Source organism: Notechis scutatus, chromosome 3 (genome assembly GCF_049901735.1).
Source record: "Notechis scutatus isolate UNSWTSFEM ecotype Mainland chromosome 3, rNotScu1.2, whole genome shotgun sequence".
Classification (NCBI taxonomy): Eukaryota; Metazoa; Chordata; class Lepidosauria; order Squamata; family Elapidae; genus Notechis; species Notechis scutatus.
Genome location: NC_142011.1, coordinates 89,180,020 through 89,195,692, shown reverse-complemented (window position 1 = coordinate 89,195,692; position 15,673 = coordinate 89,180,020). Strand labels below are relative to the sequence as shown.

General features: G+C 39.3%; 1 protein-coding gene across 2 annotated transcripts in view; it reads left to right on the top strand.

The window, feature by feature from the left end:
• The window catches only part of OLFM3 (olfactomedin 3), a 222,430-nt gene that overhangs the window by 163,437 nt on the left and 43,320 nt on the right, over positions 1-15,673 (top strand). For both annotated transcript variants that reach the window (XM_087960744.1, XM_026671712.2), the window contains exon 2: positions 11,675-11,821. In XM_087960744.1, the coding sequence (XP_087816870.1) occupies positions 11,675-11,821 (147 nt within the window). The remainder of the gene's footprint in view (positions 1-11,674; positions 11,822-15,673) is intronic.

The following is a 15,673-nucleotide window of genomic DNA, read 5'->3' as shown; positions in this document are numbered from 1 at the left end:
ATGACGCAGGCTTGACATCCCTGCTCTAGAACCTATAACATGTGCTTTGAGCTCTATTATCATGGTCTATATTTAAAACCTACAAGTGACAGGATCAAGCCCTAATTTGACTTTATGATAACTGAGTTCATAGCCCTATCTAGTTTTCAAATGGGACCACTATTCTACCTTGACAGTAAACTTGAGCAGAATTTCATATCCGTGTATCCCAGGCCCAAGGCAAATCATACATTTGCTTTTACCATTAATTTACTTGAAATGTTTGATCACTTCCTATTGAGGTAACTATCAGAGTGATTACTGTTTAGTAGGGCTGTGCAGCAATCCAAAATGAAATTTATTTATTTGTTTAAAACACATATACTGTATATTAAACATTTAGACTATATGGAGATATTCATGTCTTATCTATTAGTTGCTCCTTATAGAAGTTGGGACTTTTTTCAGGGGTATTTTTTTGACTGTCCTGGCTGAATTGCTTTGAAATCAGAGAGGGAGAGAGAGAGTTTTTTTCACCCATCCATCTTTTTTCAATGTGATTTCATTACCTCTGCAGCAAACACCAATCATTGTTAAAATGGCCTGCTTCTTCTGCTTTCCCTAAATAGCAACCATCACCAGCATTTTATTCCATGGGCTTTTCAATTCCACCAAAAGCTTGTAATGTATTATTAAGCTATTATTAGACATGCTTGGCAAAAAGGCGGCAGGAAGGTTCATCAATAAATAAGCAGCCCAGCTTTTCCAAGCTCGTTAGACATTATTGTGGAAACAACATAATTGTGAACGAGGACAAGATGGATCTATGTAGGCTGCACATTCATCCCATTACCGGATTACCCAACAGTTGAACTGGAGAGTAAATTCCACATAAATGTTGCACTTAGGCAGAAAGTCCTGTCCTTTCCAGTGAAAAAAGATCTGAGAAAGCAGAATTGAGAAGTAATCTTTTCTCTCCCATTCCCACTCAGGAGTGGAACGACTCCCTTGTATTTGGAGATAAATAACATAGGCAAGTTTTCTACCATACATGCTCAATGGGGAATTTTAGCTTTCAGATGCAGCCATACACTTTGCTTTATACTTTAGATGACAGTGATACATTATACATGAGTCAGTTTTTTAAATGGTTTGGGAACTTTGAGGTTCCTACCCAGGACTCAATAATTTCAACAGCATACACCATTAATTTTTTATTTGAGCCACTTCACAATCCATTTCAGGTCCAGTGTAAAAAAGCTGGATTTAGCAGTTTATACCTCTAAATGCCCTGAGATCTGGCTATTTAAAGGAAGTGCCTTCTCTAGATGGTGTCATTTAGATCATCTTCATAGGTCTGTTTTGATACCACCATTAAATAAGTCGGACCCTTTTTATTATCTGTTTATTATAACCTGATGGTACTAACCTTGGTGTATACTTGGGGCAGTTGTGAAGTTTTTTGTTTATTTGGACACCGTTGTTTTATTTTCTTGTTTATTTCTACTTGCTTTCGATTTTATGGCCTGTTTTACTTTGTTTTCCTTGGTTTAATTATAAGCTTTCAGGGAAAGCCAGGTGATACAATGTGCTGGTTTGCATTGTAAATAAGACATGTACATCTTGAAAATGGAATGTGCAAAGGTGTATCCCAAGGGATATTTTGATGTTCTTATAAGCAGTTCAGATAGAGCAGTGAGGGCGCATGCACCCTGCCCCCACACGTGTGCACCCTGCACATGCACATACAACCCCCCCGTGCATGCATGCCCACCCCTCGTGCATGCCCCCATGTGTGTGCCACATCCATGCATGCACCCTGCCCCTCATGGATGTGCAGCAGAGACCCGAAGACCAGCTGGCCGGTGTGCATATGCGTGGCAGAGCTGAGCTGAGATGACAGCTCGCATGCCCGCAGAGAGAGCTCTGCATGCCACCTCTGGCACATGTGTCATAGGTTTAGACCACATATAATCAGAGTTGAAAGGGACTTTGTAGGTCATCTAGTCCACCCCTGCCCAAGCAGGAGACCCTACACCATTTCTGACAAATGGCAGTCCAATCTCTTCTTGAAAGTCTCAAGTGATGGCGCTCCCACAACTTCTGAGGGCAAGCTGTTCCATTGGTTGATTGCTCTCACTGTCAGAAAGTTTCTCCTCATTTCCAGGTTAAATCTCTCCTTGTTCAGTTTCCATCCATTATTCCTTGTCTGGCCTACAGGCGCTTTAGAAAATAGCTTGACCCTTTCCTCCCTGTGGCAGCCCCTCAAATATTGGAAGACCTCTATCATGTCTCCCCTGATCCTTCTCTTTACTAGACTAGCCAAGCCCAGTTCCTGCAACCGTTCATTGTATGTTTTAGCCTCCAGTCCCCTAATCATCCTGGTTGTTCTTCTCTGCACTTTTTCTAGAGTCTCAACATCTTTTTTATAATGTGGTGACCAAAACTGGATGCAGTACTCTAGGTGTGGTCTTACTAAGGCTTTATAGAGTGGTATTAGTACCTCCCTTGATCTTGATTGTATCCCTCTGTTAATACAGAGCCTTCTCAGAATGTCATTCTTTTTGAACAGTTTTTCTTCCTGATGCAATCACTTCTCAGACTCCAACTTCCAGCAGTTATCTGTAAATTTTCTTTCCAGAATTACAATAAATTCTATAGAATTAATAATAATACAATTAGGTGTTTGGATGACTTAGATAAGGTATCACTAGTTCCCATGTATCTTTGTATAACTGTGATGTCCTAAGTTTTCACAGGCTGACAGAGTCGTCAAACTAATATATAGTAAATTTCAATTTTACTCAAATTACTGCAGATCAGAATATCCGGAGTTCTCCCAAGCCTATGATTGCTTCCTGGTATGCAAAGCGTATATTGGTTTATCAACATAAGCTTTTACACAAGATCAGGAGCCCTTGCCCAGTCATTTATGCCTTGGTTGAACTGCTGCAATGTGCTTAACATGGGGCTGTCCTTGAAGATCACCCAAAAATTACAACTGTTCCAAAATATAGTGGCATGCAGTGCTGAGTGCCCCTAGATTTGTCCATTTTACACCTCCATTATGTGAACTGCATTGCTTCACACTTTTTTTTTTCATGCAATTCAAAGTGCTGGTTACTACCTTTAAAACCTTACCTTGGCAGCTTATTTGCGGTATTGCCTCTCCCTGTAGGTATCTGCCCATCAGATCATATAGAGTAGAGGTGCTTCAATTCCCTTCCTTTAGATGTTGCCATCTTTGAGGACCTAGGAAATGTGTCTTTTCTGTAACAACCATTACCCAGTGGATCCCTTGAGATATTCAGATCTCTATCATTTTCACTTTCTGAAAAGCCATGAATAGTTGTCTTTTTCTCCAAGAGTTGGGATAAAGTAAAGCTGGAGATGGAAGAAAATGTGGTGTTTTGCATCAAGGAAGTTTGGCTATGGTGACAGTTTTTTATTCTTTCTGTATCTATTTTTGCTGTTTTTATTTATTTTTTATTATATTGTTATAACATGGTTTTGGACTGCCCGGAGTTCTTAAGATGAGCGGCCATATAAATGTTTTAAATAAATAAAATTTTAAAAGTGTAAGATCAACCTTTGGAAAAGAATTTCCTGTATGACAGTTTGTGTTAGCTATTTTTCCTCTTGATTTTTCTGGTATTTAAAATGAATACTATTGAGGTCTGTTTAGAGAAATCTAGATAGTACTTAGATATCCTCATCAAGGATCAGAAGCTAAACTGAATTGGGCCTGGTTTAGTATTTGCATGGAAGACTAGTGGGAATTTTAGGGTCTAGGCAGATTAGGAACTTGAAAATAACCTCTCAGAAAAAGGCAATGATGAATGACTTCTACATTGTTATCAAGAAAGCAATCTAGATATGTCCATGTAGTCACCAGAAGTTGAGTTTTGCTTGAGGGCATCTTAGACAACTAGTGACAGCAACTACTTTTCAAGAACTTTGCATTCTTTAAAAAGCTAAAGGGTTATTCTTCTTTATTACTTGGATTGGAGATGTCCAACCAATATCGGAGCTGTATAATAGATTGCAAAGTTGAAAAAAAAATAAACATCCTAGAAGAAAGGAGCAAAAACCACTATCATATTAGTCCTACAAGAATTACATTGATATGACCATGAAGTCCCAAGGAGCTGAGTTCTATCTGAAGAAACATATATGTGTGTTATTGTAAAACAACCAAAAGATTGTTTGTTGTTTTCTGTTACATTTGTGACCCACCTGTACTTTTAGAGTAACAGATACTCTGTCATGTAAGGTTATCCCAAAAGCTTCACACCTAAATATTAAACCAAAACTTCACTAGGTGTATCACTCAGACCTTTGAAATTTGAAGGCCCTTCTACTATATTAACACTACAACATCCAGAATTCCAAAGCCCATATTGGCTGGGCATTATGAATTCATGGTCACATGAAATCTGGAGGATACTTGGATGAGGAGAACTGTTGTAACCACTGTGCCATATTGGTTCAATTTTGTGAAATTCCATATACTTAAAGGACAGCTTTTTTCACAGAAAACATTGCATGAAAACTGCTTTGAAAATATTGTAGCACTTGATGTTATTGTTTTTGTCTTGGCAGCTGGGTTTATATGGTTTGTAACTCTTAGATTGTCCCTGTGATAGGAATAAGGGAAGAAAGGATTCATGCACTCATACTTTCATCATGACATATACTGTAATTTCCCTCCTCCCATTCCCAATTAAAATAATACAAAATGCTGTAAATGTACAAACTCAGAGGTTGACTGACTTGAACATGATTCTGGGACTTATCATGAAGCTAGCTAGATACTAACGTATTTGCAAAATTACCTTGGATGCCCATGTATAATGAATGAGAAATGCAAATTTGAAGCAACTTTGATGAGAAGGGCCTTGAAATGGTTCAGAACTGGGTATATCAAGCATTCTATTCTGTTTTGAAATACCTGAAAAAGCAGGTTAGGTCTCTTAGATTCCAAAGACAGGATTAGACCAAGGGATTGAAATTGTAGGGACATAGATTTCATGTGAATACCAGAAGGAGGTTCTTGGTGGAAGTCCATCAGGCTTGGAGCGGTTTTAAAGCAAGGGAGAGTATGCATTTATCAGGGATATCATAATGAGTCATATTCATTCAATGCTAATATCATTTGCAATATTACCAGCATATAACATCCTGAAAGCAGCTGTCTTACCTAAGGGGAAAAAATATTTTAAAAAGTTTAGCAGAAAAGTTGAGCTTTATGTTTCACTTTGGGGATATACAATTCTCTTGACACTTCAATAAATCTGATTTCTTACAAGGTGCAAGTTAGTTGTCTGTGGATTCTCCATAATTCCAAATAACTCCTTAGATATGTTTCGAATGAAGAGATCTATAACTTTTGATCTATATGTGGCTTAGGAATATAGGAGAGCATTTTGTTTTATTTGAGGCATGTCTTTATTACCTTTGCAAGGCTCACAATAGCTCAGCAGTTAAAGACACTGAGTTTGTCAACTGGAAAGCTGACAGCCCGGGTTCGAGACCCAAGGGCCATGCAATGGAGTGAGCTCCTGTTTCTTATCCCAGCTCCTGCCCACCTAGCAGTTCAAAAGCATGCAAATGCAAGTAGATAAATAGGTACCATTTTGATGGGAAAGTAACAACATTCTGTGCGCCTCAGCATAAAGTCATGCTGGCCACGTGACCATGGAAATGTCTTTGGACAATGCTGGCTCCCTCGGCTAAGAAACAGAGATAACATCACCCCCTAAAGTCAGACTTGATTGAAAAAGGGAAACCTTTACCTTTACTTTAGAACCTGCACTAAATAATGTCTATGGAGATTCTCAGCCATCCAGGTCATGGTTGTACTAAAGGTGCTTTTTTTTTTTTCAAACAAACTGGATTTTCTTGAAGATATTTCACCTCCTCTGGGAAGCTTCTTCAGTTCTAACTAACTGGTAGGGAAGGAAAGATTTATATCCATTTCAGTCAGCTGGTCATTAACACACTGAGAATTGTTGAAACCACCTGGGAATTAATCTGTGTCCTTGGAGTACCTGAATCAGAGTGCAAATGCATGGAACTATCTTGGGACTGCCGAAAGACTGGCTTGTAAACAGGAGATAGGTGGTGTTGTGTCCATCCCCCTTTGTTGAGACAGGGCTGTTCAGTTTTAACATAGATAGCCTCTTTGGCTCCTCTTTCAAACCAGCGGTCCTCTCTATCCAGAATGTGAACCTAGTTGTCTTCAAAGTAGCAACCCTTGTCTTCCAGGTGCAGATGGACCTCTGAATCCTGTCCTGGTGAGTTTGTTCTCCTGTGTTGCACCATGCATTTGTGGAGTTGGTTGTGGATACTTGTACATCAGGGAAACAAGATTCAGCAGTCCCAATTTTGAGCCTACATCAATGCTTGTTTTTGGTTGTCTTTTACATCAGGGGTCCCCAACCACCGGTCCCTGGACCGGTACCGGTCCGTGGATCATTTTTTACCGGCCCGCAAAGCTTGGGCGCCGCCATATTGTTTCGACAGCGCTTCCGGGTTTTCGGTTGCTTCCGGGTTTTGGGTTGGAAAGTGCTTCCGGTTTTTCAGTTGGAAAGCGGCGTTTGGGTGCTTGCACCTTAGTTTCGTCGAGGGGGGGGGGCGGCTTCGAACGAAGAGCCATCCCGATGGCGGTGGAGTCTCACGTTACTCCGGTCCGTGGAAGAATAAATAATCGTGAAACCGGTCCCTGGTTCGAAAAAGGTTGGGGGCCACTGTTTTACATCATCAGCCAATGCACTTTTCTTCTTGGATGATTTGCTTTACCTAAAGTAAATGTCTGCCTCCATTTCTGGGTGGGAGCAGGTATAATTATCAATATAACTGTGGGGATGTATTATTGTTATTATTGACATGATGACTGATTTCCAATTACAAAAGAGGGGAAAGCAGAAACACACCCATTTTCTATGGTTATTGCTGATAAAAGAAATTAGAACACTTTCCAGAGGCTGTGCTGTGTGTGCTTTCCTTCTCTTGTTTTTTTTTTAAAAAAGAACATAAAATAACCTACTTAATCTTTCACCTTTTCCACAATTGTACAGTTGTAGCATAAGGTATGTGGATTTTCAAATGTTTACTTCCCCTTCAGTTTCAACACTGCATTGAAATGTGATGCTCGTCTTCTAAATGTACAGGATGCTACACTACATTCAGTGTTTTCAAATGTTTTCAAACATTTGATGTGGAAAAAAACCTGCTGGTACTGTGGTACCTTAGAAATGAAAAGGGCTCCCCTATAGACCCACCCAGGTGGTTCTGTCTTTTATTAAACAAATTAACCTGGGATCAAACATTCATATTTGAAAAAGAACTTCAGCATAACTTAAAAGGTCGTATCTATTCAAGTGTGCCTGATCTGTTTGAAGATTGAATGAAATGTATTATGGAACCATTGTGGATTGAATTTGATGCATTGACATGTTTGGTTTGAAAGGTACAATGTTGTGCTGCAATGTTTTTGAATGGGACGTTGGAAAAATGTATTGAAAACTTCTACTCTGTCTTTCTCGGTATATAAGTCTAAGTGCTATTGCTATTTAGTTACCCTCTTCTGCACTTTTTCTAGAGTTATCATATCCTTTTTCAACCAGAACAGTACAAAGTGTTCCGGAGATAGACAGACAGGTCCAAATAAAAAAGTTAACGTAGTCACCTTCCCAGCCGGCTTCCAATAAGCAAAGTCAATGGGGGAATCCAGATTTTCTTAATGACTGCATTGTTTATTTAACAACTGTAGTGATTCACTGAAAATGATGGCAAAAACTATCATAAAATCAAGCATGGCTCACTTAACAACTGCCTTGCTTAACAATGGAAATTTGAATCCCAATTCTGGTCATAAGTCAAGGGCTACCTGTATTGTATGGATTGCACTACAACAAGATGTGATCATAGTCATCAGTATATATGGCCTTATTGAAAAGGCAATTGAATAAAGTCATGGATATTAAGGACTGAGTGGTTAGATTTAAAATTTAGTGTACCTCTTAGTTGGGCAAGGATGCTTTCAAATGCCAGTTTCAGGAGAGGAGAACAGCAGGGTTGATTATGTCACTTATAATATTATTATGTCAATTAGTGATTAGGTGCATTAGTAAAAATCTGACACTTATTAAAGTTTGGGAGAAAAAAAGTGGCATTTCTAGAAGAGCTGAACATTAGGTAAATAGCAATAGCACTTAGACTTATATACTGCTTTACATAGCTTTACAGCCCTCTCTAAGCGGTTTACAGAGTCAGCATATTGACCCCAACAATCTGGGTCCTTATTTTATCGACCTCGGAAAGATGGAAGGCTTAGTCAACCTTGAGCCTGGTGAGATTCGAACTGCCAAACTCCAGGCAGTCGGCAATCAACAGAAGTAGCCTGCAGTGCTGCACTCTAACCACTGCATCATGGTGGCTCATAGAATAGAAAGGATTCATTACCAACATTGTGAAGAACCACCACAAAATTAGGCAAATCTAGACTAAATGAAATAATGTAGCTAATATAAATTAACACCCAGGATCTTATCTAAGAAAAATGTGCTCGGTGTACTTCCCATGACATTTTAGGGAAGCCTCTGTCCTCTTTCACAGAATGGTGAGTGGTTTCTAGGTCTCTTGGGAGCCAGCTAGCTAGACTGTATTCTCCTCAAAGAAATGCCACATGTGTTTGCCCCGGCTTTCCTGTTTAAGTAAATGTCAGCTAGATGGAGAGAGCTGCCTGCATTCCTTGCTTGCAAGAAAGCAAAAGACACGTCTGTGCAGGGGGAAATCAAATTGATTCACTGCTCTGAATCCCATGTTGGAGTCACTGCCTCCATTTGGCCCATGGGGAGGAGGCTTCCAATTAAAACAGACGTGTTGTTTATTGTCCTGCCTTTTATCAGCGATTTCAAGGTGGTTTACAAAAGTCAAAACAGGTAAAACAGCAATAAATACAAACAATGAGGAAGAAACAGCGCAGTTACAAGATAAAAGGGCACCGGTTGCCCATTAATTTGTCAGAAAAGAAGAGAGAACAGAGGCAAAGAGTTTAGTGAGGATAATGTTTGGAACCAGAAAAAGGAAGGGAGTCACAAGGAAGAAAAGGAAAGGAATGAGCGAAGAAATATGTATTTAAACTTTATTGTACTTGAGAATAAAGGTGAAGAGTCTGGACAGAGTGGTCATGAACTCAGCTCCCACTGTGTTCCCTAACTTATTCTTTTGTGATCTGTAGAATCTTCCACAATCCTTGTCCCCAAGATTGTCATTTGGCAGCTGAACAGCATTTTTATTTCTGCTGTTGTTGCTGCTGCAGCCACCACTACTGCAGCTGCTGCATCTATTACTGCTGCAGTAATTAATGGAATATGAGTGTTAATCTTCCAGCAGGCATAAAGCATCTCTTTTTTAAAAAAATAAAAAATAAAATGTGCGCAGGGTGTAAGAATAGTCACCTCATTTTCTCTAGCAGTATGGTAGGATGGGCAGCCAATAAATTTTATAATTAAATAAATATCAGGGTCACATGTAGCCGGTAGCCAGCGTAGCCATTTCAAAACAGTTAAAAAGGTACAGCTACCCTCCATCTCCATTGCCACCTCTAGATTAAAGAAGGCATATTTTGCTACTGTTGTTCAAGTGATCCAGATATTTTCCCCCACAAATCCAGTATAGACTGGCGAATAAAAATTTTGGAAGTTACAGACATTAGGTACAAATATACAAATAACCCAAACATACAAAGCAACATACATTGATTTTCTCCTCTCTTTTTGAGGATTTTCTCCTCTCTTTTCTCCTCTCCTCTGTCAGAAATGGTGTAGTAGGTAAGTTAAACTGTAAGTATCACAAGCAACGTTAATTTCTTTCAGCAGGGATAGCAATAGAACAACTGAGTGTAATGGTTGTGCTGCCAGATCTGAATAGAATGAGTGCTATACTGCATTTTAAGCACTGTGCCACCATATCTTGCTGTGGATGTAACATAAATAGCACTCACCCTATCCAGATCTGACAGCACAACCACTACACCCAGTTGTTCTTTAATTTGAGAATGACACTGGAGGAAGAGGAAAGCGTTTCTAGCAAATCCCTCCATATTTTCAGTGCAGGCCAAGATAAAAGTACTAAGGCCAACCCCAAAGCTAGATTAGTGGTAAAGTGAAGGAGAGGAGTAGGGTCACTGTGCCTATCAGATGTTCCATTGGTATTGGTGTAAGACCACACCTAGAGTACTGCATCCAGTTTTGGTCACCACGGTATAAAAAAAGATGTTGGGATTCTAGAAAAAGTACAGAGAAGAGCAACCAGGATGATTGGGGGACTGGAGGCTAAAACATCTAAAACAGATTGATAGCAATCTTCCAAAATTTGAGGGGCTGCCACAGAGAGGAAGGGGTCAATCTATTTTCTAAAGTGCCTATAGGTCAGACAAGGAATAATGGATGGAAACTGAACAAGGAGAGATTTAACCTGGAAATAAGGAGAAACTTTCTGACAGTGAGAACAATCAACCAATGGAACACCTTGCCCTTGGAAGTCGTGGGAGCTTCACTGGAGGCTTTCAAGAAGAGACTGGACTCCCATCTGTCAGAAATGGTGTAGGGTCTCCTGCTTGGGCGGGGGGTGGACTAGATGATCTACAAGGTCCCTTCCAACTCTGATTATCTGTTATCTGGTGCAATCTTTGACCAAGCCTGATGTCTACACATGACACCAAAAGTAACACGAAGTCTTTTTGCAGGAGCAGGATAGCGATACGATCACAGCTAAAATGGACTCTGTATGATGATAAAGAAGTTTAAACTAAAGGAGAAGGAAAAATAACACCAGCTGAATATGCAAGATGGTGCATGTTCCATTTTGGGTCATTACTTTTAAAGCCCTGCATTGTCACAAGGCCAGGCTACCCATGAGACACTCTTTCCCTAAGGCAGGGCTGTCAAACTCGCAGCCCGCGGGCCACGCCCAGTTTGCATCACGCACTGGCCACACCCAGTTTGCCAAAGGGGGAAAAAGTCAAAATAAATCACATGATGACGCTGTGATGACGTGGGTTTTACACCCCTGCCCTAAGGAGATGCCATCCTACCAGGTGAAGAAGGTGAGCATGTTGCTGGTTCCTTCCCGCAAATGTTGTCATCTAATGGGAACTAGGAAGTATTCCTTTTCCGTGGTAGCCCCTGCTTTATAGAATATCTTGCCCTCTAAAGTTCAACAATGTTGTTTAGTGAATCATACAGTCATTAAGCAAACCCAGTTCTACCCTTTTAGCCTTCTGTAAAGCCTTAAAGAATTGGCTTTCCCACGCACCCACCCCCAAACATGATGATGGTACATTAGCATCGATTGGCATTAGATTTTTTGTTGTTTTGAACGTTTTATGCTTTAACTGTTTTATAGTTTTAAAATGATTTTCTATGGATTTTTTAAAAAATCTTTGTTGGGAGCCACCCAGAGTTGGCTGGAAGATAGGCAGCTATATCAATACTTCAAATAAATAAATAAGATGTTATTGATACTAGGTGCATCTTTTCTAAAGCAATTATGCATTCTTACGCATCTTTATTTTCTAAGGCATTGATTGGTTTTGTGGGGGAGGGAGTCATTTGCAAAGACCACTCCAGTGTTCAATTTCCATTAGTACCGGCTCTTCACTTACTACACCTTGTTGTTTCCTTTTCAGACTCAAATCAGTCCCAAAGAAGGGTGGCAGGTTTATAGTTCTGCACAAGACCCAGATGGACGATGCATTTGTACTGTGGTTGCACCGGAACAAAACTTATGCTCCAGGGATGCTAAAAGCAGGCAGTTAAGGCAACTGCTTGAGAAGGTGAGTGTACTCATTCCGTTCCTTTGATTGATCTGTTCAGAGAGGCAGAGGAAATACAATATTTAAAGCAGGATTTCCCAACCATGGCAACTTTAAGACATATGGACTTCAATTCCCAGAATTACCCAGCCAACCATGCTGGCTGGGTAATTCTGGGAATTGAAGTCCATATGTCTTAAAGTTGCCATGGCTGGGAAACTTTGATTTAAGAGAACATAGATCATGATGGAAAAGAATTGGTGCACAATATTTCCATCCTCTTTTTGAGAAGTCAACTTTTCTTTGCTTCCTAAACTACAGCAATGCTATTCTAAGGGCACACATTGCAGTTTCAGTATATTTTCCATCTCATAGTATTGGGTTATTGGATTTAAAAATATCACCCAGGGCTTATTTGCAGGCCTGAAGCTGCAGTCAGTCCATTCTCAAATTAAGGTATTTATGGAGATTTGTTTCCCTCACTAACTCTGTCTTTCCATTATACAAATAATGTATTTTCAATTTTAAAAAGTTTCCCCTTAACCACTTTCCCCATGTAATAATCAACTGCGCTACAATAAGCCCTTTCTGGAATATATAAGATAATAAGTCAAAAAATGATTATGCACCAAGTTTGCCATTAATTTCTGGGAAGTGAGAAGGTATGTTTGCAGTGCTTTCAGTCCCTCTAATAAGTATTTATAAGAAAATATTTCTGTAAGCAGCAAAAAAGCAGTTGCAAACAAAACATTCTGGTTCATTGATGTAATTTATTTTGCTATGTTGTCCTGAAAGCAGAAATTGCTGGGAATGGGACAATAAAGACTCTAATGATGATTAGGCAAGTTTAATTTTAGTAATCTAAAATAAAATGATAATGTTCAAAGCAGTAGAATTGCAGTAAATTCTATGAAATAAATCTTAGTATGCAGTAAGAAATTAATTCATTAAATCCTTATGGGCTCATTCAGGGTCCAATTACTCACCTGTTTTTCAGAATTATAACTTGCACATATTAGAACTTCCCTGAAATATCCAGAATGTAATGGACATTAAGAGTCCATAAATCTAAATTATAACTTCTAGGATCTATAATCCTAGGCTAATAAGAAAGTCTACAGTTGAGCTGTTCAATTAATGATGTAAAAACCAGACACATGGTGTTATGGTGCATTGCTATATTGTATACAGATTCCTTCAATTTGAGAAAGCCTAATTTTAATTGGCAAGAGCATCTTGAAAGTAACCCCTAAAATTACCAAAAAATCCCGCCCAAACTTGTGGGAAAATACTTTCAGTCAGATATACATAGCTGTGGCTATACTATAGTACTCTATTTGTTACCTCTCTGGATGATTCATTGGCCTGGCCTTGCTTAATTCCAATCAGCCCACACTTCCTTTGGTGTCTTTTGTCATTAATCATTCCTGACACAGACAGTACCATATTACATTCTCATCTCATGGCTACATTGCTCTGATTCCATCTTACCAATGAGTCCAACAAAGCATTAAAGCAGTGAAAGCCATGGAGTGATCCAGTAAAGCAATTGCTGAGCAATATGAACTGATTGTAATGCCTGATTATAAAAGCAAAGATGGGTCAGACCCTATTAGTAACTGGATGAGGGGCTTGTAAGGAAATACCCAGGACTGGGAAGTAAATAATTTTTTTAAAAAAAAAACCCAATATTTCAGAAGGAGGCAGTAGCAAACCAGTTCCATATCATTGACAATGAGAAAGACATGGTCAAGAAGTCACCAAGAGTCCAGTTTGACATAGATGTTACTTTTATGATACTTTGTGTCAACAAGGGTTGGGGACCAACAGAGCAATTTTATCGTTAGTCTGTCCACTGCATTCCTTGCCCTGTACTACAGTCTTAGTTCTGACTGAGGAGTCAATAACTTGACTTTCTCCACCCAAACCATGTTGAGAGAAAGCTATCAGCTTATCCTCACCATCCTGCTCATTTTTGGAGAGTCAGAAGCTTTGGGGAGGAATAAGCATATTTCATCAGGCCCCCTGAATTGTCCTCTTCTCTTTGATTGGTAATCTCAGAAGGAGATATTAATGGCTTCAGGTTGAAAGAAGAACAATCTCATCACTTTCAGCCAACTCATCACAGGGTTGGTGTGGCAGGGTAGAACAGAAAACTCACTTCCTGCACTTACACCTCTCTATAGGCAGTATACACACAGTCATTCTTTGATGCAAATAGTCACTGTGTGGTTATTTGTGCAACAGAAGCTAATATTATTTTGTCACTGTGTGGTTATTTGTCACTGTGTGGTTATTTGTGCAACAGAAGCTAATATTCCATCTGCCTGTCACTCCATGATTTTCATACTTCCTTCCTTCCGGATTTGCACCTAACCTCCGTTCTCTCCATTTTTGGGGAGAGCAGTTAAATCATATCTCTTCAGCCAGGATTTTAGTGATTAAATTGTTTTAGCATTACTCCTCTTTTAATATTTTACTTTATCCTCTGTGTGTGTGTGTGTGTGTGTGTGTGTGTTTTCAAATTCCATCAGCTACTTAAGCATGAACCAATGCATAAGGTCTGCATTGAATAATTCATTGAAAAGAAATAAATAATCGTGCTTACTCATAAATGCTAAACTCCTTGAGTTCTCCTTGCTTTTCCAATCAAGCTGGGCTTCCAGTGATTTTATGGATACATCCATGCAGTTTTCTTCACAAGTGCATGTAAATGGTTTGCCACTACCTTCTTCCCAATAGTCCTTCAACACCCCAGTCTTGCTATTTCAAGGTAAGTCTCCCTTTGAGTACTAAGGAGGCCCTACCGATGTAGTTACTGAGACCAAACAAGCTCAGCCAGAGGTGCAACCTCTTGTCATTATCACCTTTTTTTTTTCCTACAACAAGGTTAGGCAACTTAACTTTTTTAAGATTCTTGTAATTAAAAATAAGAAACAAGAAACTGGTCAGCCTTTAGAATCTTTATTTAGAGTAATGCTTCTGGGTCTCACCCAGGGCAACCAGCATTGTTAAATACTGCCATGCAGTGCACATTTGATAAAGTGTTCCTCCAAATTAAAACAAAAAAAGTGTCATCCCTGTTTATAATATTATTTCAAAGGTCATTGTCTTATTGACCCATGCCTGCGAAAAATCCAAGGGTCCAATTCTCTACTCAGTTCACCTATTGCCTGGAATACAATCCAAACCACCCTTTTATTTCAATCTGCTGAATAGGCTTAAGCTATTAAACTCCATCAATTGTTTTCAAGAATGATAATGCAATACATGCCAGGCTTCCACTCGCTGCATATAAATGTTTTTTTTCCCCATTTCTCAATAAATCCCTAAATTTTGTGACTCTGACTGCAGAAACCAAATGAGTAAACTACTGTTTCTTAGGGAGGGGGGAATGAAGTAAAGATGCTAAGAGAGCGATTGTTTGTTTTATTATGAAAAACATCAACAATCAAGCTAGGTTTGCTATAAAATAGTCACTTGTTCCTCCCTGAAATAACGCCTTGGCACGTTAAAGGCGGTTGTGGTTTTTCTCAACGTTTTCAGTATGCATTTGCTTATAAGTGTTCATTTCATGGGTTCTTTAGACATCCTCAGATCTGTTAGGCAGTGATGTAGAAGGAGAAATGGAAATGTGAAAATGACGATGAATCCTCAAGACAACTCCAGTAAATGATCTGCTGAGCAATCAAAGCCTCCTCTAATTTTATCTCTCCTGTAGTGTTGACTTTTAAAACGCTCCACCCACTTTGGTCTCCATCAAGATCCTCTTTCTTATTCTCCACACCTCTGTTCAATATTGCAAAGTAAGGATTAGCTTCCAGTCTAGTTAATTTCTTGGTAAAGATAAGGACTCCTTCAACTCTTGAAGAA